We start from the raw sequence: 25,219 nt of genomic DNA on the forward strand, positions 1-25,219 counted from the left end.
CAGTTTTTTTTCTATTACTGAGTTGTTAACACAATACTAGGTTAATAATTTGCTCTGTCTTGCATGCTTGTGTGTTGACAATCACCATCATGGTAGTGGTGGTTTACTAGTTGAAAGGAAAATGACTGCTCTTGGAAGAAACCATGTACAACATATTCAGAGACTCATTGTTGGTCCAGTGGCAGTGACAACCACATAAAATGCAGGGGAATGGGTGCTTGGTTCAATCCCAAGACACTGGTCATTTTTTCCCTTCTCATTTGTTCTGCATTGACTGCTAGTATGCTCAAAACCACCATCATGGTGGTTTCCTAAGTGAAAGGAACAACTGCTCTTGGGTGAAAACCATGTACCTTTCTGTTCAGACAATGAATATAGAGCCTGGGGGTGTCCTGAGTTCAATGTAGATTAGGGCCATTGTTTTCTTTTCTGATTGATTCTATTTTCTAGCAGTTGTAATAGCTTACAGTGGATGCATCTTAAGTATGGGGGGGCTCCAGATTCCCACCCCCTTCCTTGTCCGTGCTACTTGTTTGGTATTTAATTACATAAATGATACATGTTGGGGGGGGGTAAAGAGAGGAGGCAGTCTCTCTTGGGTAAAATCCAAGCTGTAATGTTAATTAGCAGACCTTGCAATAGCAATACCATAAATTAAAGTAATGCTGCTTGATGGTGGTTGCTATTTCAGATTTTTTTAAATGTTTTTACACATTACTATTTGTTGTGACACCCAACCTCATGTACAAAATGTGAAAATGGGGTTGATGCCAGTTAGTTGCATGTTACCCTTTAAATGGATGTTAACCATGTGCAAGTATATCTCACTAAATGGGTAGTGAAATGGCAGCTTTTGTTACTGAGATTACATGTTACAGCCAGTCGGTCGTAATCTTAAACAAGTGGGCACACAAGTAATAACAATGTAAAGTCACATCACAGTGTGCAAACTGTAATCATTATCTAACCCCCCAAAAATGTTTATAATCAGGGAATGTCTTTGAGGAATTCTTTCATAAATGCATCTGGTTTCAACACCTATGAATGCACTTTGTGTTAGTTTTTGAACATACAAAAGGGACTGTGCATCCATGTTTCATTTGCATAGTCCACAGAGATCCCTAAACTCACTTTTTCATATATAGATTTTTGTAACAGGATATTTAAAAATCTGCTATTACTTTATAGGTTCATAGGAGGTTACTAGGCCAACAGCCCCAGAGCCCTTACAACCTAGCCATATTTATCATAAAATTGTCCCAATTGTCGGTTGTTAGGTGAGTGAAGTTTGCAGAGGTAAGTGTCTATGGTAGTTAATACCAACTTCCTCTGTCGAGGAGGGACATGAGCACCACCCCAGGAGTGAGTCTGCAGTCACCCATCCATTGATTTAGTTAGGTTACATTTGAAGAAGGTCAGGGAGGGGCTCTGTTTCACATTAATTGGAAGCTTGTTCCACATAAGTGGCAGTCTCTGGGAGATGTATCGGTCTCTCCAGCATGACCTGTTCATGTCAGAGGCTAGGTTAAGATCCCTGGAGTGAGTGACCCTGCAGCAGTTTGATTTACAAATATGTAGCATTTACTTCAGGACCAGGTCAAAGACTGCCCTGTAAGCCGAGCACAGGTCACCCCTTAGCAACCTGTACGAGACAAAATACAATGATGGGTCTTTCCATGTAAAACGTTTAATTTAAACATTCATATTTTTATTTTAAAAAGTGGGTACTTCCTTATTTTAGCAGCCTTGATATAGTTACGTAAAGAAGTATCAATATGTACTTCAGCTGTACAGTGCAAATATGCCAGAATAAAGCCTTACCTTTCCAGGAACTCACCATTAATGTCAAATATCAACTCAACACTACCTTAGAGGAACTACTACTGTCAGTAAGGGACAGCTAAAATTCATTTCTACCCTGTAAGTTACTGGCTCAGACATAACCAAGTTGTGATTCCCCCTGCCAATTAAATTTGTCATACATCAGTGGATTAAAACACAGGATTTTTACATGATGTTTACTTATTTATTTATTTATAGTTTGTTTGCCAGGATAGTCCATTGGGCCATGAAAAGCCTGTTTTCAATGGAGTCTTGGGGTGAAAAGCTCAAGAAAATTACAAATTACAGATTTAACATAAGAGTAAGTTATTAGAGAAATGTAATGTGCACAAATGAAGCAAAATTAAACAAAAAAAAACACATATTAGTAGAGTGCACATATTAGTACAATGCAATGAGTAATATTTACAGTCAACGTTTTTAACAGTTTAACATATTAGCACAACGCAATAACAGAAACAGACTACATTTTTTTAACAGTTATGCTAATTCATGCAGTTAATTTCTAGGCTAATGAACTGTACCATTCTAGGAGTTATGCTAATTCCTAGAGTTTATTAGGGGGTACAAAACAATAGAAGGCTATTGTTTATTATAGCTTATAGAGAGAAGCTATAGTGCAGATAGATTATGTGGGGAGGGAGCAAGAACATTCCCATAGTGGAGTTCGGGGCATGTGAAGCAAGGTTTTGAATGAAGAGAGGCTGCTGGTGGTGCTGATGAGAAGTGGGAGGGAATTCCAATGCCGTGCTAGAGAGAAGGACATTAGATGTTTGCCTGGAAGACGGGCAGGTTTATGCAGTTCAATTAGATTTGGGGAATTATAGAGGTCACCTACCAATAAGCAGTAATAAATACCATTTTCATGACTATAGGGGGAATAAAGGTTAAAATTCTATATATCAATATGATGGCAGGATGCAAGTTGCTGCAATATGAAACTGTTGTCATATAAAATGATTTTCTACAAATCAGTCTAACCAATAACACTGCAATGGCAGTCTGCCTGTCATCCTACCTGCGTACACACATACTTTACTGCACGAGTCAATGAGGACTGGTTGGCGATTAATCTCCATGTTTACTCTTTACGTAACTATATCGCCAAGGCCGCTGTAATAAGGAAGTACCAAAAAGTAGCCCTGATTCTAGATGGGGTAAATTACTGAGCATACCTCTCACCTTTTAGCACAAAATAATCAGGGCAAAGCCATAAATAATGGGGGGGGGGGGGAGGCAAAGGCCCCCAAAATAGGGGCACTTCTTACAAACTTAAAAAGTTGATAGAATAGCAGGTTTTGCATTAACATGTATTTTCTGAAGGGCATGAAGTCTGAAACTCAAACGTATGTCATTATTTCCTGACTTCAGCCCTCAAAGATTTACCAATGATTTGGCAGAAAACCACAATTTTGTGACAGATCAAAAATATGAGGCAAAAATCTGGACATTATGAGGATTATAGCCAGCCAATACTTACTGTTCTGAAAATGCATGTTGATGCAAAATCTGCTTTAAATTAATTTAATCAAAAATGTCCCTGGTTGTGGGTTTTAGTCCCTCATTCATTTTTAGGCTTTGTCTAGAATTCTTGAACAAAACAATGCAAAAATACGCACTTTTATTTCAGCAAAGCGACAGATCAGTCACTCCAACTTGCTGATACATATGCGTCTGTCAATCATACGTCAGAAAATGACATAAAGATATAATGTGTACGTTTACTAGGTCAGGCCTGCTACTGTTTATGGGAGGTGTTAGAGGTTAGGGTTTTCACGTGTAACCAGTACACAAATGTGGTGTGTCAGCAGGGCGTGAAAATTATGCATATACTCGCCAACGGATTCAAAGCATTAGTAAATGTTGCGTCTTTTGGCTTTTCCCGGTTAGGGCTCGCCACAGCCGAACTCCGGAACGCTAATGATTAATGCTACTATAGTACGGCTACTTCCGGTGTTACGAGACGTGATGACGTTGAAGAACTTCCCGTGTACTATTGGATAGGGCATAACTTATTTTGTATACTTGGATGGGTCTGTGTTCTCTATAGAGATATTTGAAATGGATGTATTAAAGGCTGAAATAGCCAGGAAAAGGAAAGCACTGGAAGAAAAACAATTGGTGGGGGTAAGCATTAAATATATAGCAAGTTATCAGACTGACGTAATTTTCTTGGTGTGTGTTGATAGCAGAGACTTTTATGTGCATTTCTTTCTACTTATAATTATACCTTAACAACAGACTTTTTCTTTATCACATATTTTTTAGGTTCAGGTTTGTACTGTTTTGCTCTTTACAGGAAATGCTTATTTGTGATAATTGCGATTTAGCAGTATTTTGGTCTTTTTGAAAGAGTTTGAATTCCCTGACTTGACTAATAGGGGATGTTTGTTGCCAAACTAGGCTGTTTTTAGTGTCTTTGTGAAGTTGGTTAGCGTTATCATGGATATATGTCAATACTGCCTAATCTCTGAACATTAAAAGTCATAGCATTGGCATTTAAAATCCCCAGCAGTGTTCCAAAAGAGGAGTACTTTTCTTATTTATTTACTGGAGTAGACTGTATTTAGATCCTTGACCCAATATAGTTAATGATAACGACTCTTTGAATTATTACTGTTATGCAATATGTGTACTCTTGAACAGGTCCATCTTTATGTAGAAGACTGGAAGAAAATCAGTAAAGGTAAGAAGAGAAGCAAAAAGTCTGAGTTAAAAAAATCTTAGCCCTGTGCGTAATTCATAGAATTTGAGAGGTATACATCTGTCTGACATTTGCAGGCGTACGTGGAAGACATCACATTTTTTTTTTTTCAGCTAATGTGATATGCAGAGTAGTTGATGCTAATGATGTCCTTACATTCACCACTGCAGTATTCCTTACTAATGGGAGATTCCCTGCCGTGAAGTCCTCCGTCCGACTAGTTTAGAAATGTTTACTGTTGCTTTAAGGTACACTGAATGTCACCTGCACACTCCTTGCGTAAGGTAGGACATAAAGGTGACGTTCAGCCGTACCATCCTCAGAACTTCTTTGCTGCCAGTCTGAATGCTGTTTTAACTGCCGATCTGTTGCATACATCCGTGTTTTTTTTTTTTTTTTTTTTTTTTTTGCTTTTCTGTGCTTACTCCTGTTTGCTGGAGTCCTCGCAGCTGCAGATAAGTACCCAGCTGTTTTTTTTTTTTTTTTGGTTACCTTTTCTGTTTGTTTAGTGCTGTTTGGGGTTAATGTCATCCAGGAAGGGTAAATGCCAGTGTGGGAGACTGATTACCCATAAAGACTGCCACAATAAGTGTCTTTTTTGCCTTGGTGCCGCTCACGTCTTGTTCAGTTTGTCCCCAAACCTTTCCGTAGTAGGCTTTTTTCCCTTGCCTTGTACCTTGAGAACCAGCGACTTAAGCTTCTTGCTGCGGGTACTATGGATGGAACTTCCTGCCCCAAGGGTCAGCCATCTGGAAAGAAGGTGCATAAGATAAGACCGGAATCTTTCGCTATCCAACCTCTGCTGGGAGTTTCTCCTGAGGTTATTATGCACCTGGAGGCTCACCTGTTTGTTTTGTCAGATTGTCAGTGAGGATCTGGCAGGCAACATGTCCGACATGGCTTTGCAGGCATCCGTTTTGGCCATTCAGAGGGAACCACGATATACTGTTTCCGAGGGGTCTAGTGGGGTTCTGCAGTTTCTCTTTAGGGAAGAGGTTCCTACTGCAGTTATGGAATGCCGTCCTGAGTCTAGGCCTTCTCAGGTTTCAAGGATGGCTGTCCCTTTTGAAGAAGAAACAGAAAACTAACCATGTTTCTTCTGCTCCTAGGGATCCACCAAGTGAGTGGCAGGTGTTTACTCAGGGGTTATTCAATGCTTTACTGTCATTGTAGCCTCTTCCAGGGGTTTCAGTTCCTGCTCCTCCTTGGTCCGCCTCTTCCCCTGAAAGGTCCACCAGAGAATTCCATTCTTCTGCGGTGGATTCTGATGATGACTCCCTTGCTTATTCTGCCTAGATTCCTTCTCCTTTAGACTATGGGTCTGAAGAGGAGGATTCTCATACTCTTGATAGTCCCTCTGAGGAAATTTACTTTGGAGACCTGATCTGTAGGATGATGAACTTTAAGTGGGATTGTGCCCAGGTTTCAGATATCCATAAGAGGTACTATTAGTTGCTGCAAATGGAATCTCCTAAACCTGCGGCCATTCCTCCTGTCTTGCTTGCTTTATTGGATGTTTTTTCCACTGCCTCTAAAGCACCAGATTCTCCGGCCCCTGCTCCCAGGAAGTCTGATACGTTTTACAGGGTGCCTGAGGATTGTTCCTTTTTGTTTAAATGACCAGCTGTTGACACTTCTGTGGTGTCTGTAGCCTCTGATAAGCCATCTGAATTGCTTCCTTTGTCCAAGTTACTACCTTCTGACAAGGACAGTAGGACCATGGATAGGCTGGGTAAGAAAGTTTATACTTCATCTACCTTAGCCTAATTATCGGACTCGTATGTCTTGGATCTTCTTTCTCAGGCCTTTCGGGTTCTTTCTGATCTTGTCGACTCTGAGGGCAAATCTTCTGCTCTTTCCTTGCTTGGGACTTCGTCTCAGGTAGTTCGTCATTCTATCAAATGTAGTTATGATGCTGAAGATGCCTCTTGGGCTGCTGCTTCTTGTTCGGTTCCGAGGAGATATTCATGGCTTCGGGTTCAACCTTTGCCTGATTATGTAAAGGCTAAGTTGCTGGATGCTCCTCTGGATAATACTCTCTTGTTTGGTGAAGAGGCCTCTGGTTTACTTAAGTCTCTTCAGGACAAGGGGAAGGCTTTACAGGAGCTTAAGCATGTCTTTGTTTCTCCTGTGCTTAAATTTCAACAGAACTGCCCTTCTAAGCCAGCCTTTGTTTGTAGGCAGTCTTGCCCTCCTTCTAAAGGTAAAAAGGGTAGTAAACCGACTCCTCCTGCTAAGGCTACTCAGACTGCAGGGATTCTTAAGCCTTCCTTTCCTGACAAACCAGGTAGTGTCTGACTATCCACCCATTCCCAGCCAGATTCCTCTGTCTCTTCACTTTTCTCTTTTTCTTCCTGTTTGGCTCCAGATCCCCCAGGATTCTTAGGTTTTGTCAGTCATTCGTCAAGGGTACTTCATGGTCTGAATTTCCCATCCTCCTTTTATGGGCATTCTTCAGCGTTCTCGAGAACAGTGTCCTTTTTCCCCCCCAGAGGTTCTTTGGGACCTCTTGTCTTGAGATACATTCAAGAAGTGCCTGTGTCCCAAAGGGGGAAAGGATTTTATTCAAGAATGTTTCTAGTGCCCAAAAAAGAATGTACTTGGAGACCTATTCTAGACCTCTCCCATCTGAACACCTTTCTGAAGGTGTCTTCCTTTTGGATGTTGTCCCTTCAGTCCCTTTTTCCTCTCTTGCTCCCTCAGGCCTTTCTGGTGTCTCTGGACCTCAAAGATGCTTATCTCCATATTCCGATCCAGCCTCTCTTCAGGAGATTTTTGAGTTTTTCTTTTGCTTCCTGGCATTTTCAGTTCTGTGCTTTGCTCTTTGGCCTTTCTACTGCCTCAATGGTGTTCATCAAATGCCTCGCTCCTGTGATTGCCTTTTGCAGGCTTCAAGGGATCCAAATCTTTCCTTATTTGGACGACCTGCTGATTCAGGTGTCTTCTCCAGAAGTCCTTTTGCAAAATCTTAATTTTACCATTGCTCTTCTTCAGAGCCTAGAGTTCACAATAAACATCCACTGTAGTTTCACCTTGCTGGACCATAGAGTATGTTAAATTATTTGTCAGAACTGCAATAAAACCATTTCTTCAAACTACTGAAAAAAAAGTTGAGCGGTACTGCCCTCTTGTGGTAAATTTGTCTGCTACTAGTGGCACATTTGGCATGAGTGCTCCCTCAGAATATTTTACTTCATCATAATAACTTCTAATTATAGCAACGGATGATATGAGACACTTGCACACAATTCCTGTGGTGTAGTTGCTTTTTTGAGATGCTGAAGTGAAATCTTCATGTCACCCTCCTTCTTAACCCTCCCCACTTATCCATTGCCTGTGTTACCATTTCCAGCTGCCTGTTTAAGCAACCAGTAATAAAACAGCAAGCTAATGATATCCTACAAGTATAGTTTGCTGTACACTTAGTGTGTGTATGCATGTATATAAATTTTGAATGTACTGTACTGTGTTGGTATATTCTCTTGCTATTGTATTGTGTGTATGTATGTAATTATATGTGTAGGTAGATGTGTGTGTGCATATATATATATATATATATGTGTGTGTGTGTTATATATACATGTGTGTGTATATGTATATATATAGTTCAAATGTTTGTGAATTGGCGTATTGTGTGTTCGAATCTTTGTGATTCGAACAGTTCTGTGTGTGTGACAGGTGTTTGAAGTTGATACTTCTATCTTGTATGTATGTATGTATGCTTATTGAGATATATGTATACACAAGTGCATGTGTAAAAAATACCACTCGTGCTTTTGCATATATGTATATGAGCACATATGTAATGGTCAAACACTTATTATTGAACACTGATGAAAATTAGTGCTCAAAATTAAATCAAATTAAATCTACCATAGTCCCAATTGATTGAAAAAGGCAGTTGAACAGTTTTCTTTTTCCAGTTGGTAAAAAAAAAAACAACTTAAGGCATAATTTGTCTGAATACTGTGTTTTTTCTAAGGTAAGGTGTAGGGTTGGGGTTAGGGGCAATGTTAGGTGTAGTATATATTAATAATGTGAAGCTGCCTGATCCACCTTTTTGTGTGCTGCCCTTGCCCCTAACCCCAGCACTGCCCGTTACTCTCGGAATAACCTTGCCATAACACTACTGATACACAACACATGCATTGTCATATATCCACAACAGTAAAGCTGTCCTCTTGCGTATCCTTTACTCTAACCCCAACGCACACACACATACTAATAGATTACCCAACCTTTCCCACGCTTACTTTACCCCACACATTCCATCTGATGTTATTCAATAACTCCGGCAGTAGTGAAAGCTTGTTTTGCTCTACAAACTTTTTTGTCAAAAGTTCCCTTGCAAAATAATTTGCTTGACAATGTAACAGTTTGATCACATGAAAGTAGCTCATGTATGTATATTTGTGTTTGTATATATGTAAATTATACATGAATGCACTTGCATCAAGTTCAAAATATTGAAAATAAATTGTGCAGTTACTTGAATGCAGACATTAAGTAAGCTGCTTCTGTCCTCTTAAGATCAATCATAATGGTTGGCATTATGATTAGGGATGGAATTAGATTTGGGACAAGGGCACATATAACTTACCTCTACCAGCACCACCTTTCTTTTGTGATAACCCTGTTGTTCTACCATACATGTATACACACACACACACACACACACACACACACACACACACACACACACACACACACACACACGTGTATGGTATGTCAATACATTGGACTGCATGTAAGTGGGTGTGTGTGTATGTTATAGACATATAACACTATATGTGTAATGTATATTTACACATATAAACATAATATGTAAAATTAATGTGGTACATCAATATTATGATACTACGTACACGTATTCTGTGAGATAGAATGCAATATGTTACGATGATTTAAGCCAGTCCTAATGTTGTACTAATTGTGTCATTGATTTTTTTTTACATCAGCAGAATACGTTAAAAAGCACTGTAAATAACTTCAACATTTTAGTCCTTAAGAGACATTTTTAGCTTTTAATCAGTCTGTGTATCTATCGCTGGTCTTGCATATCTAGGTTAGTATTTACAGTTGACATCTCTTTTCTTTGGACAATCATTGCAGCCCTCCAGCTTTATTTGGCGAATAAAGGAAGAAATTCAGGAATTTGCCTTTGTAACTACTCACTGTCTTATAGTATTCTTGCAGTCCCAGTTTTCTTGACTGTAGGACTGATTGCAGCACTTGCGGTACACTTCCCCTTAGATTTTGACACCCAAATTAAGGCCAGCTATTCCATTGCTAATATCCTTACTCTGGTACAGGAAAGATTTGGCTAAAATGTGCTCATTTGTAATCTGGAGTAGGCTGTTCCTATAGTTACACTTCATTTAGTCTGTAATACTAGCCTGATACATTGTACTCTCAATGCATTATGGAGGTTCATCATCCTGCCCCCAAGAGTGGAGCATCTCTGTGTCACATTTTAAAAGGCTCTGTGCTACCCCACTGTACCCCAGTCCACAATGTCCTACAAAATTGTACATTAACTCTTCTGCTGCCAGAGATGCAAATTGCAGATCAAGCACTTACCACGCTCACCCCACAGTCAGGTAGACAATTCATCACTCGTGTCTGTCCACATTTTGTAATTTTGCTCATGGAAAAACAGTAAAATTGTTCTACTAAACTTGAACCAGTTACCACAAAATGTACGACAAATAACATATTACAAGTCTTTTAGGAGAAAACTTACTGATCACTTAAAGAATATATATTAGTGCTCTACGTAGTCAAAGGCTAGATGTTAAGTTGTCCAGTCTCACCTTCGCTCTTGCTGGCTGGGTTCCTTCGGCCACTTTCTATAGCTTGAGAGAGCTCTTTACTGACTCGAGGCTACCCCTTATCCCAGAATGTCCAGCGTCAGCTACCCAGATATTGTTTGCCACTTTAGCTGCGAGTTTGCGTCAATACTGGCTCAGGCTTAGTATAATTTTTTCTTTATTTAAAGTTAAATAATTTACTTGAAAAATTAGTATATTTTTTCTCTGTTATAGTAGTTTCTACGTTTGTTTAGTCGTAAACCCCTTATTTTGTCCTTTGTTGTTTTTTTTTGTGCTGTGTTGGCCGTCACCCCTTAGTCACTAGGCCTTCTGTTGTTCCCTGAACTCTTTTAAGTTGGAGAGTTCTCCTCCCCCCCCCCCCTTAAGGACAGCCGTTTAAGTTAGAGGCTCTCCTTTAAGGTTTTATTAATATAATTTTTTATTAATATAATTTTTTATTATTGTAGTGTGTCTTTTTGTGGTACTTCCTTGAACATTTTGAGAAAAAAAAGGAAGTTAAAACCTCAGGGTTTAAAAAGTATGACTCATGTTGTCAGTCTGACAGATGGGCACTGCTTGGAGGCTCTGCACCTGCAGGACTCTTGCTCTGTTTGTCATGCCTTTAGTCCAAGGGTCCTGCAGGAGCGGAAAAACAAGCTAATTCTCTGTGGATTGTTGAAACAGGATTCTCCGGCTAAAGCATCTCAGCCAGTGAAATCTTTGAAGTCAGTCAAGCCATCGGCTCCATGTTCGGAACCGACCTGTGAGCTTGACAGACCAAGTGTGTCGGTGCCCTCTAGCACAGACGAGACTACTTCTCCGTCGGCTCCAACTGTTACCTCGGAGCCATCTCAGAGCCACAATCTAGCTAGGTCTCCTTCATTGGAGCCGATTCGCTCGGTGCCACAATCACCCTTACTTCAGAACACAGCCAGTCATTGCTCATCTTCCCACTCCTCTCAATCCTCTAGGTTATCGGATCAGAACATGGAGAGAGTGTTCAGTAGGTTGCTGAAGTCAATGGCCCTTGCAAAAGTACTTTCAAGCCCGCCTCAACAGGCCTCTGCTCCATCCGCTTTGATATAGATTCCTCCTCCGACTATGCTTAGTTCGGAGCCAGAGTCCATGGACATTCCGGTAGTGGTTCCTTCAACTCCAATGAAATCCTGTTCGGCTCCGATTACCTCGGTTCTTCCTTCCATTGAGGTATCTGGGCGCCAAAGCTCTCTCATCTGCTCCAAGGGAGGAAGTGGCATTGGACCCTTGTCCAACCCCGCTCTCCCTCTGAGAGCATTGGCTCAGTTGAGCTCGGCTCCCACATCGGCCTCGGAGCCATTGCCCTCGGCGCAGAGTGGGATTCCTGTCTCTTCGGAGCCGAAGCCCACTTTGTGTCGAGACCGTGACGCTTTTGAGGTCATGCGGAGAGTCCTGTCCCCACAGACGGCCTCACTATCGGTCCCATTGGCTCCGTCCCCTTTGGTGCCTGTGCCAACCTCTGCTCCTCCTCCAGCCCCAAAGCGTAGGGAACCTATGCCCCAGGACACCCCATTGAGTGAACCCTCTTCTTCCGAAACGTCCCCAGAGCATTCTGAGCAGGCTTCCCAGAAGTGCAAGAGGAAGCACCTAGAATCCCCTGAATCTGTCACCTGATATACAGACCTGGATGAATCTGAGGAGTCCCCAAGGACCCCCTCTGAAGATGTTTCCTTTTCGGATATCCTTGAGATTCTTAGGCAGAGATGTAGCTCGACTTCCCTAGCCCCCTCCAAGGACGAGTCTGTGTATCTGGATGCATTTGGTTCCCAACCTTCCACCTCCTGGGTGTCTCCGCCTTTTGATCCACTCATGTCCGTAGTGTCTTGAAAGGCTTGGTCAGCTCCAGATTCCATGGATCCTGTCCCGAGGAGACCTAATAAATTTATCACAGCTCCCCAAGACAATTAATTCCTGACTAAAGGTGTCCCAGTGGATGCCATGGTAGTAGTAGCAGCCACAAAGAGATAGAGAGTTAGCTGAAACCTCCTCATCTGTCCATCCACCAAATAAAGAGTCTCTACAATGGACAGATATGGGAAGCAAATGTTTTCATCAGCGACCTTCTCCCTTAGGTCCCTGAACTATCTTTCCCATTTTACTAGACTTCAGAGGGATCTCCTAAAAGAGCTTGGAGATACCCTACAAGATCCCACAGCTGAGGGAGCTTCAGCCAAGGTAGCTTCCCAGCTGGCGACTTTAAATTCAGTAGTCAACTCCTCCATGAGGCTTATTTCATACGCAGCCGATGGAGCGAGCAGAGCTGCAGGAACAGGAGTGGCTCTTAGGAGACATTCTTGGCTGTGGCTGTGTCAGTTTGCCGAATCTGTGTCCTTCACCAATATCCCCTTTGATGGCTCCTCTCTCTTTGGGCCTCAGGTGAAAGACAAGCTTACCAGGTGCCAGCAGGAAGGCAAGATGCTCTCTGATGTGGGAGCCCGTTTTTCCACTCCTACCAGACCATACCCAAAGGGTCAGAAGGGTGGAAAGATGTAGTTTCGAAAATCCCAGGGACCCTTGCCTGACGCACATGGTGATTTTTTTTTCCCCCAGGGGCAGATGGGGGAACAATAACAATGGCCGACGCTGCTCTTGTGGCAGAGGGGGTCCGCAAAATCAGGGTGACAGAGATATGTTCTCTTCCAAACCCTATCAACGTCCCTGAAGGGATGCCCGACTGCTCAACTGTGGAGGCAGTCGGTGGAAGGCTTTCATTGTACCCAGTCGCCTGGCAAAATATTACAAAAGACAAATGGGTACTATCCATTATATCCAGAGGTTACAAAATTCCCTTCCATCAACTCCCTCTTGTTTCAAAAAAATCCATCCCAGATGTTCCACCCAGTCTAAGGGATCAGGCAGTCACAGAAGTTTCAAGACTGCTAGAAAAAAGAGCCATCCAGGAAGTCCCCACAGACCAGGTAGGATCTGGAACTTACTCAAGATTCTTTTTAGTGCCCAAAAAGACGGGGGACTGGAGACCAATTCTGGATCTCAGCAGACTAAACAAATCTGTACAAAAAGAAAAGTTCCGATGGCAACACTGCAGTCCATTCTCCCCTTTCTGGGTCAGGACAATTGGATGTGCTCCATAGATCTTCAGGACGTGTACTATCATATAAAAATGGACAGATGGTCCTGGAGATTTCTACGCTTCCGGCTAGGGGCCAGTCATTACCATTTCAGAGCTCTGCCCTTTGGTCTCACCACAGCCCCCAGGGTGTTCACCAAATGCATGGCAGTAGTTACGGCTCACCTGAGACGTCTAGGATTCCAGTTGCTTCCTTATCTAGACGACTGGCTCCTCACTGCTACCACCAGGCGACAACTTATAGAGGCACGGGATTACACCATCACATCCTGTACTCAACTAGGCATCACAATAAACTTTGAAAAATCTGCCTTGTTGCCCTGTCAATCTATTACATACATAGGAGCAGATCTAGACACAAGAAAAATGATTGGAAAATTGCCTCAGGAAAGAATTTCCATTATTCGACAACAGGTGTCACTTCTCCTGAGGAACAAAATAATTCAAGTCAAATATGTTCTTCAAGCTCTAGGGTCCATGGCAGCAGCCATTCTTCTAGTTCCCTTAGCACGCTTTCACATGAGAATCCTTCAGTGGCTTCTTTTCACACAGTAGTCCTTCCAGGAATTACCCATGTCTCACATGATGCTAATTATGGAATTTTGCAAAAAACACCTTTTCTGGTGGATGGTCTCCCCACTAGTGACTCAGGGCAAATCTTTCATGGAATCCCATCCGGTGGCCACAGTGACCACGGATGCTACCCTGATAGGGTGGAGGGGGGCATTATCTAGGAAAGACAGTCCACGGCACATGGCATCCTCACGAGTACCACTTGCACATCAACGTACTGGAGATGAGAGTGGTGCTCCTAGTGTTGCAAGCTCTTCAAGACTCTCTCCCTGCCAGGACTATTGCAATACAGACGGACAACATGTCAGTGGTTTGGTACATCAACAAACAGGGCGGAACCAGGTCTTGCCCCTTGTGCCGAGAGGCCCTCAGACTGTGGCAATGGGCGATTTCCTCCCAACGTTTTCTGTCAGCAACACATATCCCTGGGAAATCCAACGTAATAGCGGACAGACTCAGCAGGGCTATCCTCATGCCGCACGAGTGGTCTCTGAAACAGGAAATTGTGGATCTTATTTTCCATAAATGGGGTCAGCCTTGCAGCGATCTCTTTGCCTCTCCCCTCAACAACAAATGCAGCAGCTACTTCTCCCTTGTTCCTCCTCCAGGTCAGACACCCAGGGACACTCTAGTCCACGATTGGCCTCAGGGACTCCTTTATGCATTTCCCCCCTTTCCCCTAATTCCAAAAGTCATTCAGAAAGCAAAATCGTTGGGTTGCAAGATGATCATCATTGCCCCTGATTAGCCTCGACAGATTTGGTTTCCCTTCCTTCACCCCCTTCTAGCCCAGCCTTGGGTTCTGGACCCAGTTCCAGACCTCCTGATTCATCAGTCAGGCGGGTTACACCAATCCCTCCAATCTCTCAAGCTCACAGCTTGGTTACTCCACTTCCAGTCTTAGCCATTCTCCCCAATATTTCCCCAGCAGTGCATGATATATTGTTTTCTCCCATAAGACAGCTACAAGGAAAGTTTATGCTAGCAAATGGAAAAGATTCTCTTACTGGGCAGAATCCAGGAATTTAGATCCTTTTACATCTCCTGTACACGAAATTTTGGATTTCTTAGCAGAACTGTTTCGATCTGGTGCAGCTGCTGCTACCGTCAGAGTACAACTAGCTGCCATTTCAAATTTTCACATCAGAGTTTTTTACTCAAGCATAATGTCTCACAAACTCTGTAAGGCCTTCATGAGAGGTACATCTCTACTTAGACCCCCAATGAAAGAGCCGCATTCCACCTTGGGATCTGTTTGGTCCTGGCCTCCTTGATGCTGCCAACCTTTGAACCAGCAGCATCATGTTCTTTGGAATTTCTCTCTTGGAAAACTCTTTTTCTAGTTGCTGTTACTTCTGCCAGACGTGTTTCAGATCTCCATGCCCTATGTGTTTGCCCTCCATACATGTTTTTTCACAAAGACAGAGTTTCTATGAGAACCAACCCATCTTTTCTACCTAAAGTTTGTTCAGAACACAATTTGAATCAATTCATTGAACTTCCTGTATTTTTCCCTAATCATTCCAACAAGGCAGAATACAGATCACACCTATTGGATGTGCATAGACAACTACGTTTCTATCTCCATAGAAGTAAAGAGCTGAGAAAATCAGATCAGTTGTTCCTTTCATTTGCTAACAACAAACAAGGCCTTCCAGTTTCTAAAGTAACCTTGTCAAAATGGTTATCTGACACCATTGCCTATACTTACCATTTGCAACAAAAGATCTTCCAACAAGACCCAAAGATCATTCAGCCAGGTCAGTAGCTACTTCGGTAGCTTTTCAATCTAGATTGCCCATAGATTCAATTTGTGCAGCAGCTACTTGGGCAGATCCTCATACATTTATTTCTCATTACAAAGTAGATGTGGTCTCCTGGGGCAGGGCTTCCTTTGGTTCCACGGTTCTGAAGAGTCTGTTCCAATGAGCCACCCAGGATTGAGGTGCTAGGGACACTGTCCCATCCAGCAAGAACGAAGGTGAGACTGGACAACTTAACATAAAGAAGTTATGCACCTACCATAACATTCCGTGTTAGTTGTCCTTCATCTCGCCTTCCTTCCCCTTCCTCGAGGATTGAGAGGAATTTTTCAACGGTTTCACTGGCTAACTTGTTTTGTTCTTAGTTGCTTCACAAGCAAACCATGACAATTTACTGTATATCCAGGTGTAATAATAATGGATTATCTTCTGTGATTATGTCTAGTGTGAGCTATCTCAAACGAGATCTCAGTAGCTGGCGCTGGGCATTCTGGGATAAGGGGTAGCCTCGAGCCAGTAAAGAGCTCTCGAGTTATAGAAAGTGGCCGAGTTGGAGCAGGGGATCGGCTCCGAACCCATCCAGCAAGAAGGAAGGCGAGATGGACAACTAACATGGAACGTTATGGTAGGTACATAACTTCTTTTTTAAAAGCTGTGCCCCCAAAACTTCCTGGTAATGTAAGCTCCTAACACACTTTCTCTTTGAGTATTGCTTACATCACCTGACCCAAACCTGACCGTGTGTTAAAAATAACTAACAAAAGAAAAAAGAATCTTTTTTTACAGTTTCTTTTTCTCTGCGATAACTTAATACATTGTATACCCTAATGCTAATCACCTTTGTGTGAAATGTATTGCATGCTGTCTGTGCTACCTCTATTTGCCTCTGCGATACTTTATCATATTATGCAACACTGCTTATCTTGATATTGTACTCATAATTGTATTCTGACAATATAAATGTTGTATATGAGGTTTTTAAAGTTGTACTTCTAAATTTTCTGTGTTATATGCAGTGTTTGTAATTGTGCTTTAACAGTTTGGGTCATATCTGAAAATTGTCCAAATAAATTTTTTTTCCTGCACAGCTTTCCATTTTCTCTGCAAACAGCATACATTCTTGTTTACTTCACTTTGTAAACAATTTCAAGATCAGGTTGAGGATTTCCATATGGCTTTTGTATTCTTTCTTTGTTTCTAGCCTAAAAGTATGGATTTCTTCTGCAGTTTCTTTCATAGTAGTATTTCTGTATCTGCTATTTTTTCCCACCATTTCCTTTCATTTCATTTTTAGACCTCAGGAAGGTAGATGAAATATGCAATTTGTGCTTCAGCCTTCTACATGTTAATAATTGAGCTGGTGCAAGAGAGAGAGCCTGTTGTAGGGAATTCTTTATGTTCAAAAACTGTGATATAGCAGTCCTTGAAATTTTTGCTGTTGCTGTGCCTGACTAGATTTTTACTGTGTGGAAAGTTCTAATCATTTATTCTAGTTCATCATTTTCATATGAACTTGTCTTAGCATGCTTAGACTCCCACTTGCATGTAATTCTTCTTAATATTGGCATTAGTATTGCCAACCATAGTCATACTTTACAACATCAAATGTTCCCTGTGCAAAAAAATAGACTTTAATTGTCTTTGTTGACTGGGAAAATCCATCTGGGATAGAAATGCCCGTTTACATCAGAGTTCTGGGGAGAAAAGCTCCACATTACTTTCATAAGCTACAAGTGTTCACAACACATAAGACATTTTTATTATATTATTTTATACTGTAGATCAGGGCTGTCCAACCTTAGGTAAATCAGAGGGCTGCATTTAAAAAAAAAAAAAGATATATTGGAGGGCCGCATGCACAATAATAAATACAGTACATATATTGAAATTACCTGGGGAGTCCTACCATTAGGTTTAGCAAGCACTTTGACAATTTCATATGAAGGAGACGTCATGGTGCATATAAAACGTTTTATTGAAACAGTAGACAAGCTGCAGTAATTTTTAAAGAACAAATATCTTTCCATTAAGGGTCAGTTTTCTAGCTGTAGTAAATAAAACCTGCTGGCATTTAACCCTCATAACTCAGTTAGCAGTATCGGTGTCTGCTTTTGCATGCTGACTCTTCTTGGCAGCCTCTGTGCAGCCTTAAGTCAATTATTCACAGGTGTTAACCATTGGAAATTGGTAGATAGCAATGCACAAAAAAATTAGTCCTTTTTAGAAACGTCTGTTCTGGAGTGCTTATCACACCTCTTTTTTTAAAGTTATGACCAAACCCTGTTTCCATTTGTGGCCAGCATACCTCTCAACATTTTCATTTACTAAAGTAGCTATGTCAATGTCGATATTTGTAGTTGCCAATCGCAGTAAATTTGCAAGAGAATTATCGGTCAATGAACATCTGTGCTTTGATTTAATGAATTTCATAGTTGAGAAAGTGCTTTCACAAAGATATGTGCTCCCGAGCATTGAGCACATCTTGAGTCCAAACTTTCTCAGTTTTGGGTATCTCTCTATTGGTAGTAATTTAAAAAAATCTTCTCCTTTTGCACTTATGTTGGTATAAAAAGGATCTGACTGTAAATCGCACAATTCCAGTTGAATGTCAGATCTTACATTTTCAATGGTAACAGTCAAGGGCTGACTAAAAATTGAAATATCTTCAAGTTCCTTAAAATCACCAAATTGATTGATTCTCAAAATCCTCAATAATCGTATCAATATGCTGTACATGAGCTGAAAATGATAGTTCCACAAAATTCTTCATTTCTTCAAAATGTTCTTCGCAGTTTGGGAAAAAAGTAAAAATATTATTAGCCAATGTCTATTTTAAAAAGCTTCAATTTATTTTTAAAACCATTCAAATGACCATACAAGTTGGCAATATTCTGTTATTTGCCCTGCAGTTTTAAGTTCAACTCATTCAAATGGTTGGTCATATCTGTTATAAATGCAAGATCTGATAAAAATATGGGATCTTGGATTTGATTTTCACGTTCTGTTGTGACAGACTCCGCATCGTTTTTAAGAAATATGGATATTTGTTTCCGAATGGCAAAAAAGCATTCCATTTTCCAGCACTCAACCAGCGAATATCCGAATGAAGGAACAAATCCCCATATGCAGCATCCATTTTACTCAAGAAATCGTAAAACTTACGATGACTCGGAGATCTATTACCTCCTTGTATAATATTAGTTATTTTTGCAGCTACTTTCATGGCATTGGCTTGACGTAGAAATTTTCCACAGGGTGCTTCTTGGTGAATTATGCAATGAATTGTTGGGCAGGTAATATTATTTTGTTTCAATAGCCCACAAAAGCCACTTCCAGTCCCCGTCATAGCTTTGGCCCCATCTGTTACAATGCAGGAACATTTATGAAATCCTCCATAGTTCATAACAGACTTTTGAACTGCTTCAAAAATGTCAGTGCCTTTAGTAGTCCCATGTAAAGATACAAGGCTAAGGAGTTCTTCATTAATATTAAAGTCCTCTTGAATAGTTCGAACAAAAATTAACAGTTGACTTACATCTGCTTGATCAGTGCTTTCATCCAGACGCAATGAAAAGTACTCACATTTTGCTATTAAATCATATAGCTTTTTACATATTGATCCATGTGTTGCACGCATCTTGCGACGGTCTGTTGAGATAATGCCACTGTTTCAAACTTCTCCGCTAATTTCGGCTCATTGAATTGTTTTGCCATTTTAATTGCACATTTCTTTACTATCACACCATCACTAAAAGGCTTTTTTGCTTTCGCTAACTCCAATGATACTTTGTACGAAGCAGCAAGGCTAGAACTTTGTTCAGTGCTCAGTTTTGCAAAAAAAACTGGTTTGCTGCATCAATTTCCTCTTATGTTCTACAATAATGGTGCGTCTTGATTCTCCACTATACATATCAAATGTTTTACTGTGTAATGTACTGTAGTGTCGTTTCACATTATACTGTTTAGGCACTGACAAAACTTGCATCCAAACAAGACATTGAATTGTATTCCTGTTGTTTGTAATCAAATAGTCTGATTCCCATCAACTTTGATACACTCGCTTTTCATCTTCAATTTTTCTTTTCTTGTTAGGCATTTTTCTTTGAGGATAAGTAGCAGTAAACACAACCTCAGTATGCTGAACAAGCCAACAGCACTAATTGCACAGAAATGTGACCACAAGATTCACCCTGGAGGCCTGGAACAAAACAGTGCACCAAACTTCTTAGCAAAAACTTTTCATGCACTGAACATCTTTCTTCAGTCTCTAATCTAATTCTAATACAGTGAGTATGGAAAGTAATGCTGTCTTAAAGTGAACAATGTTTAGATACTGACAATAAAATAATTAATAATAAGGCAAACTCCAAATACAAACGGTTCAACTTTAAGAAGCATAATTGGATCTTCCTGCCTTAATGCACAACCCCTTATAGCTGAGCTAGGTCAGATAAGTTGTTAGGATAGTAACACAGTAAAATTCTTTAAACTTTTTAAACTTTCCTGAAGAGGAAAGTAATAGAACATCAGTAAGTGCCACAAATCATGGAGCTGTCCTTCTCAACTTTAAGTAAACTTCCTAACTTTTAATTTAGTTTTTTATCCGTCTTCCGTAATGTAACATATGGGAGAAATTATCTACCACTATACTTCTCTCTGCAGCCATTATTATTCCTTTGTTTGGCATATATAAACATTGAACAGTCATTGACTGACCTTGAAGCTTTTTAATTATCAAGTATCTCAGCAATCCTTCTTCCTAAACCAGTCAGGCAAGGACTCAAACAAGTTGGTGTACAAAATTACTGCTTCACTGTCAACTTTATTCTCTGTCTAACAGCCCTCCTAGTCAACAAATTGTCCCCATTTGCCCAGTTGTAAAAAGTCTGTGCCTTAGTTGGTGAATGTCTTCTCCTTTCTTCATGTGCCCAGCAAGCTCAAACACAGCCCCTTTATCACCATTCTATCAGCTCATCACTGAATAACATCATATATTTGCTGCTCCAGCCAAGGCTTTCCTTCTTGCTGTCCTACTGTGCCACATTTAGTTCACCGTTTCTTCAATGCCAGTGCCTCACTGTCCAGTTTATTCTTTTTCTTTTCAGATTTTCTTAGTCATAGCAGATATCCTTGGAACTTTTTTTTAAGTTTGCATGTGATTCTGGGCTACCCCCCCCCCCCCCTTTCCCAGTGCCATGACTTGGGAATCTAGCCTCACTGGAGGAAAGGTGGTGAGTTGTACTTAATAAATAATGACAATAATTATGACTTAGAGAATTATTTTCCTTCAGGAAATGTATATTAATTCACACTTTGTTATTCTATTAATGTCTTTAGTTAATATAGAATTATAAATAATAATTAAAAAAAAAAAAAAAAAAGTGTCCCTGAATGCCCCTGTCTTTTTGGTTTTCTCCATGATGATGCTTACATTTGTCCCTGACTGGTTGAGAGGTATGCCAACAGAGCAAACGTTTGCATACCAACAAGTGTGCGCATGGTTTTCTTTTACACTCAGCAACAGGCACAACATTATTACTCAAATAACACTGCCAAATACATTTTGGAGTGGGATTGGATTTGGCACTTATACACAGTGCTTTACAAATTTACGTACAGTACTGTTAATTTAAGCATGCTGTTCTGAAATACATTACCCTTTTCTGTACAACTTATCAGTGGAGAGGAATTAGCCGACAAAAGTACTTGATGCATTACTTGACCTGCATAGAGGGAACTGCAAAAGCTTTGTAAGCAGGTATGCAGTGGATCTATTTCTGACCATAGTACTGACAACATACCATACACTTTATATTGTGCAGCTGTAAATATGCAAGCTGTAGTACTGCTAAAGCTTGTGTGTTTCCTACTTCATAATAAAGTTTACAGTGGGCTGCCAGGCCTGGTGTCGGAATTCTACTTGGCATGCAAGTAACATTGACCCCTTCAATCAGGTTTGTCCATGTATGCACAAGCACCAGCAATGAAACATTCCCCCTAACAACCCTCTCAGTAGTCTGTCCATGCATACACAAGCACCAAAAATGAAACATTTCCCCTAACAACTCTCTCATAAGTCTGTCCATGTATGCTTAAGCACTAGCAAATGACATCAAAATGAATCATTTTCTCCAAGGTTCCCTTAATTACTTTTCCATGTATGAACAAGCACAAAAATAAAGCATTTTCCCCAACAACTTCTTCATTAGTGTGTTTGTATGCATAGTAAGCATCAAATAACATCAAAATGAATCATTTCCCCCAAGGATCCCTTGTGTACTTTGTCCATGTATGCACAAGCACAAAAATTAAACATTTTCCCCAACGACCCCTTCATTACTTTATGTAAGCACAAGGAATAACATGAAACATTTTCTCCAATGACCCCTTCAGTTAAGTTTGTCCATTTATGCACAAGCACCAAAAATGAAACATTTCCCCTAACAACCCTCTCATAAGTCTGTCCATGTATTCATGAGCGTTAGCAAATGACATCAAAATGAATAATTTCCCCCAAGGTTCCCTTAATTACTTCTCCATGTATGCACAAGCACAAAAATAAAGCATTTTCCCCAATGACTTTTTCAATACAAGTAAAAACAAAATTACATCAAAATGAATACTTTCCCCCAAGGATCCCTTACATACTTTGTCCATGTATAGTCTGCACAAACTCAAAAATTAAACCTTTTCCCCAATGATCCCTTCAGTACTTTTTATGTATGCACAAGCACTGAAATGAAAATTTCCCCAATGACCTCTTCACACTGGCTGCCTTAGAGTCAGACCCAAAACCCTCACCCAGTGCCTTTCCCACCAGTTACCAAAGTCCAAAAAAAAAAAAAAAAAACACAAGATAAAATTGATAAATAAAATATTGGCTGCAACTGCCTGCAATAAGACAAAGACATTACATTAATATATTTAATTAACATAACACCACCAGGGCACTGACAGCAATGGACTTGGACTTCAATTCACAAACTCTTGACTTTAAAAAAGTTCAGTTCACTCACTTTAGTCTCGACTGATTTAGGAGGGAAGGAGGTCTGGATTATATATCAGTAGAAATAGCGCGGGAGCCTAGCAACGGCTTTTAACTGGCATTTTTTTTTTTTTTTACATATGTGACCTGTCACTGAACCTGACCTGACCAGACTGAACTATTAAGTTAGTCAGGCAGGGGGGGAGGCAGACCAATTGCACCTATTTACCATTTTCTTCACTGTACTGCGACGTGCAGTCTCATCTCGATGTATATAACTTTCACCGTGGACTTTCTGTTTCAGCCTGGGATGGGATTGCTGTCTGGTTAGTGATTTACTTGTCTTTGTGCTTGCTTGATGATTTTCCTAGTCGTATGCACTTAGGCAAATAAGACTAGGAAAATCATCGAGCAAGCACAATGCATATGATGATGGGAAGGCGATCTCGGAGTGAGTCACTGGAGATTGTAAAAACTGGAGATTGTAAAGTGCAAGTTTCCCACTCCCAGTCTCCGAGTCCCGGAATTTGAAGTCGAATGGAACTCCAGCCCCTACACAATGGTCAAGGAAGCCAGCAGGCTGGCAGCAGCAGAGGCAGAGCGAAACATTTTCTCCCTCATGTTTTTTTTTTTTTTTTTTTTAATTATTATTTGTGTTTACACGAACCACCGAGAGGAATTCCACCAACTTAAAAACAAATAATACAAAACCAAAGTGAAACGGAGAAGCTCACGACCATACAAGTCGACCACTTTATTAACTTATACAAGTCGACCACTTTATTAACGTATCATATAAGTTAATAAAGTGGTCGACTTGTATGGTCGTGAGCTTCTCTGTTTCACTTTGGTTTTGTGTAATTATTATTTGTGTTTATTAACTGCAACATAGCCTAGTAACAATGTCTCCTTAAAAGACCCATATAGACTTTTTAAACTAATACCTGTGTACAGGTATATATGCAGCATCCCCCTTATTTTAAAGGTATAACTCTAAACTTTACATACATTGGTTCATTAAATATCTCTTTATTACTCACTGGATGTCACAGCTAGAAAATGCTGGTATTTTTTTGAATAAAGAGCTATTCACTTGATTTTGAGAAAAATACATATTTAATTTCTGTTCTGTATACAGTCATTATAACAACCTTTTTTTAATTAGCCTTCCAAAGCTAGGCTTGTCAGCCTTAGCTGCTTAGCCATCAAATAACAGTCTGTTGTTATCATGATCCATAACTATTAATTCACTTTAACCCAAAGTTTTTATCACCTGCAAAGACCTTTTTATCTGCTCTTCATGGTGTAATTTCTCCAAGTATTTTGGGAGTCTAGTACCAGGCCGCTGGGAATGGACCCCATTGGTGATGTTTTTGGAAGCTGTGGTGTAGTGAAGAATTCTTTCACATTATGAGTCGCAGCTGAAAGGCTAGACTGCCATGGCCCTTGCACACCTACATTACCCCTTTAGACCACTCAAAAGCAAATTCTCAATGTAAATTTCCTACTGTCTTGTATTCCGTTGCCATTCACTTCTGTCTCTCTCTCCCATTCCCTCCCTCCCTCTTCTTGGCCCCGCAAAAATTTCCCTCCAGCAAAATTGCAGCTCGTAATCACTACTTTCTACCTTAGCTTCACTAAATCTTTTTTTCTCTTAATCCGCTAACAAATATACCCACTACTCAGATTTCCTCATCTCCTCTGTGCTTTCTACTTGTATGTGCACACCTCTTCTCATATTTTTTTCTGTCCATAAATGTAAAATTGTAAGTTGACATTTTAACTGTGTATGACAATTTGTCATGTATTAATATATAATGACTCTATGGGGCAGTGGTTAGCGTTGCCGCCTCACAGCAAGAGGTTCTCCGGTTCAATCCTCGGCTGGGGTGCCTTCTGTGCGGAGTCTGCATTTCCTCCCTGTGGTCGCGTGGGTTTCCTCCAGGTGCTCCGGTTTCCTCCCACATCCCAAAGACATGCTGTAGGTGGATTGGACACTCTAAATTGGCCCTAGGTGTGAGTGCATGCATGTGTGTGCCTTCTGTGGAAGGTTGGGCGCCGGGCTGGCAACTTGGCACCGTAAAACTCCACTGCCAATCATGAGTGGACAGGTGATCTGCTGTTGCGACCCCTAACTGGGAGAAAGCTGAAAGAAGAAGACGATTAACTGCCAACTAGGGAGGAGCACTGATCATCGACACCGATGGACACAGACTTCTGTTTGGTTAATCCAGCTCCTTTTTAGAAGATGAGGGAACATCGAATATTTTGGTTCGCGGGCCGCAGAGAACTGCACCACGGGCTGCATGCAGCCCATGTTTTGGACAGCCCTGCTGTAGATGGTACTGTGTCTTGGATTACTACAGACTGCAAGTAAACATATAATTTTCCTAAACAGCTAACTATTATGTCCAAAAA

General features: G+C 40.7%; 1 protein-coding gene across 1 annotated transcript in view; it reads left to right on the forward strand.

Moving 5' to 3' along the window:
* Nucleotides 1–3,759: 3,759 nt before the first annotated feature.
* The window catches only part of PRPF18 (pre-mRNA processing factor 18), a gene marked incomplete in the record, with an annotated part of 376,763 nt that continues 355,303 nt past the window's right edge, over nt 3,760–25,219 (forward strand). Inside the window, 1 exon segment of the mRNA XM_044087940.1 lies at nt 3,760–3,969. Coding sequence (XP_043943875.1) covers nt 3,904–3,969 — 66 coding nt within the window.

This window comes from Protopterus annectens, chromosome 11.part0 (assembly GCF_019279795.1).
Source record: "Protopterus annectens isolate FY-2018-M chromosome 11.part0, PAN1.0, whole genome shotgun sequence".
Taxonomy (NCBI): domain Eukaryota; kingdom Metazoa; phylum Chordata; order Ceratodontiformes; family Protopteridae; genus Protopterus; species Protopterus annectens.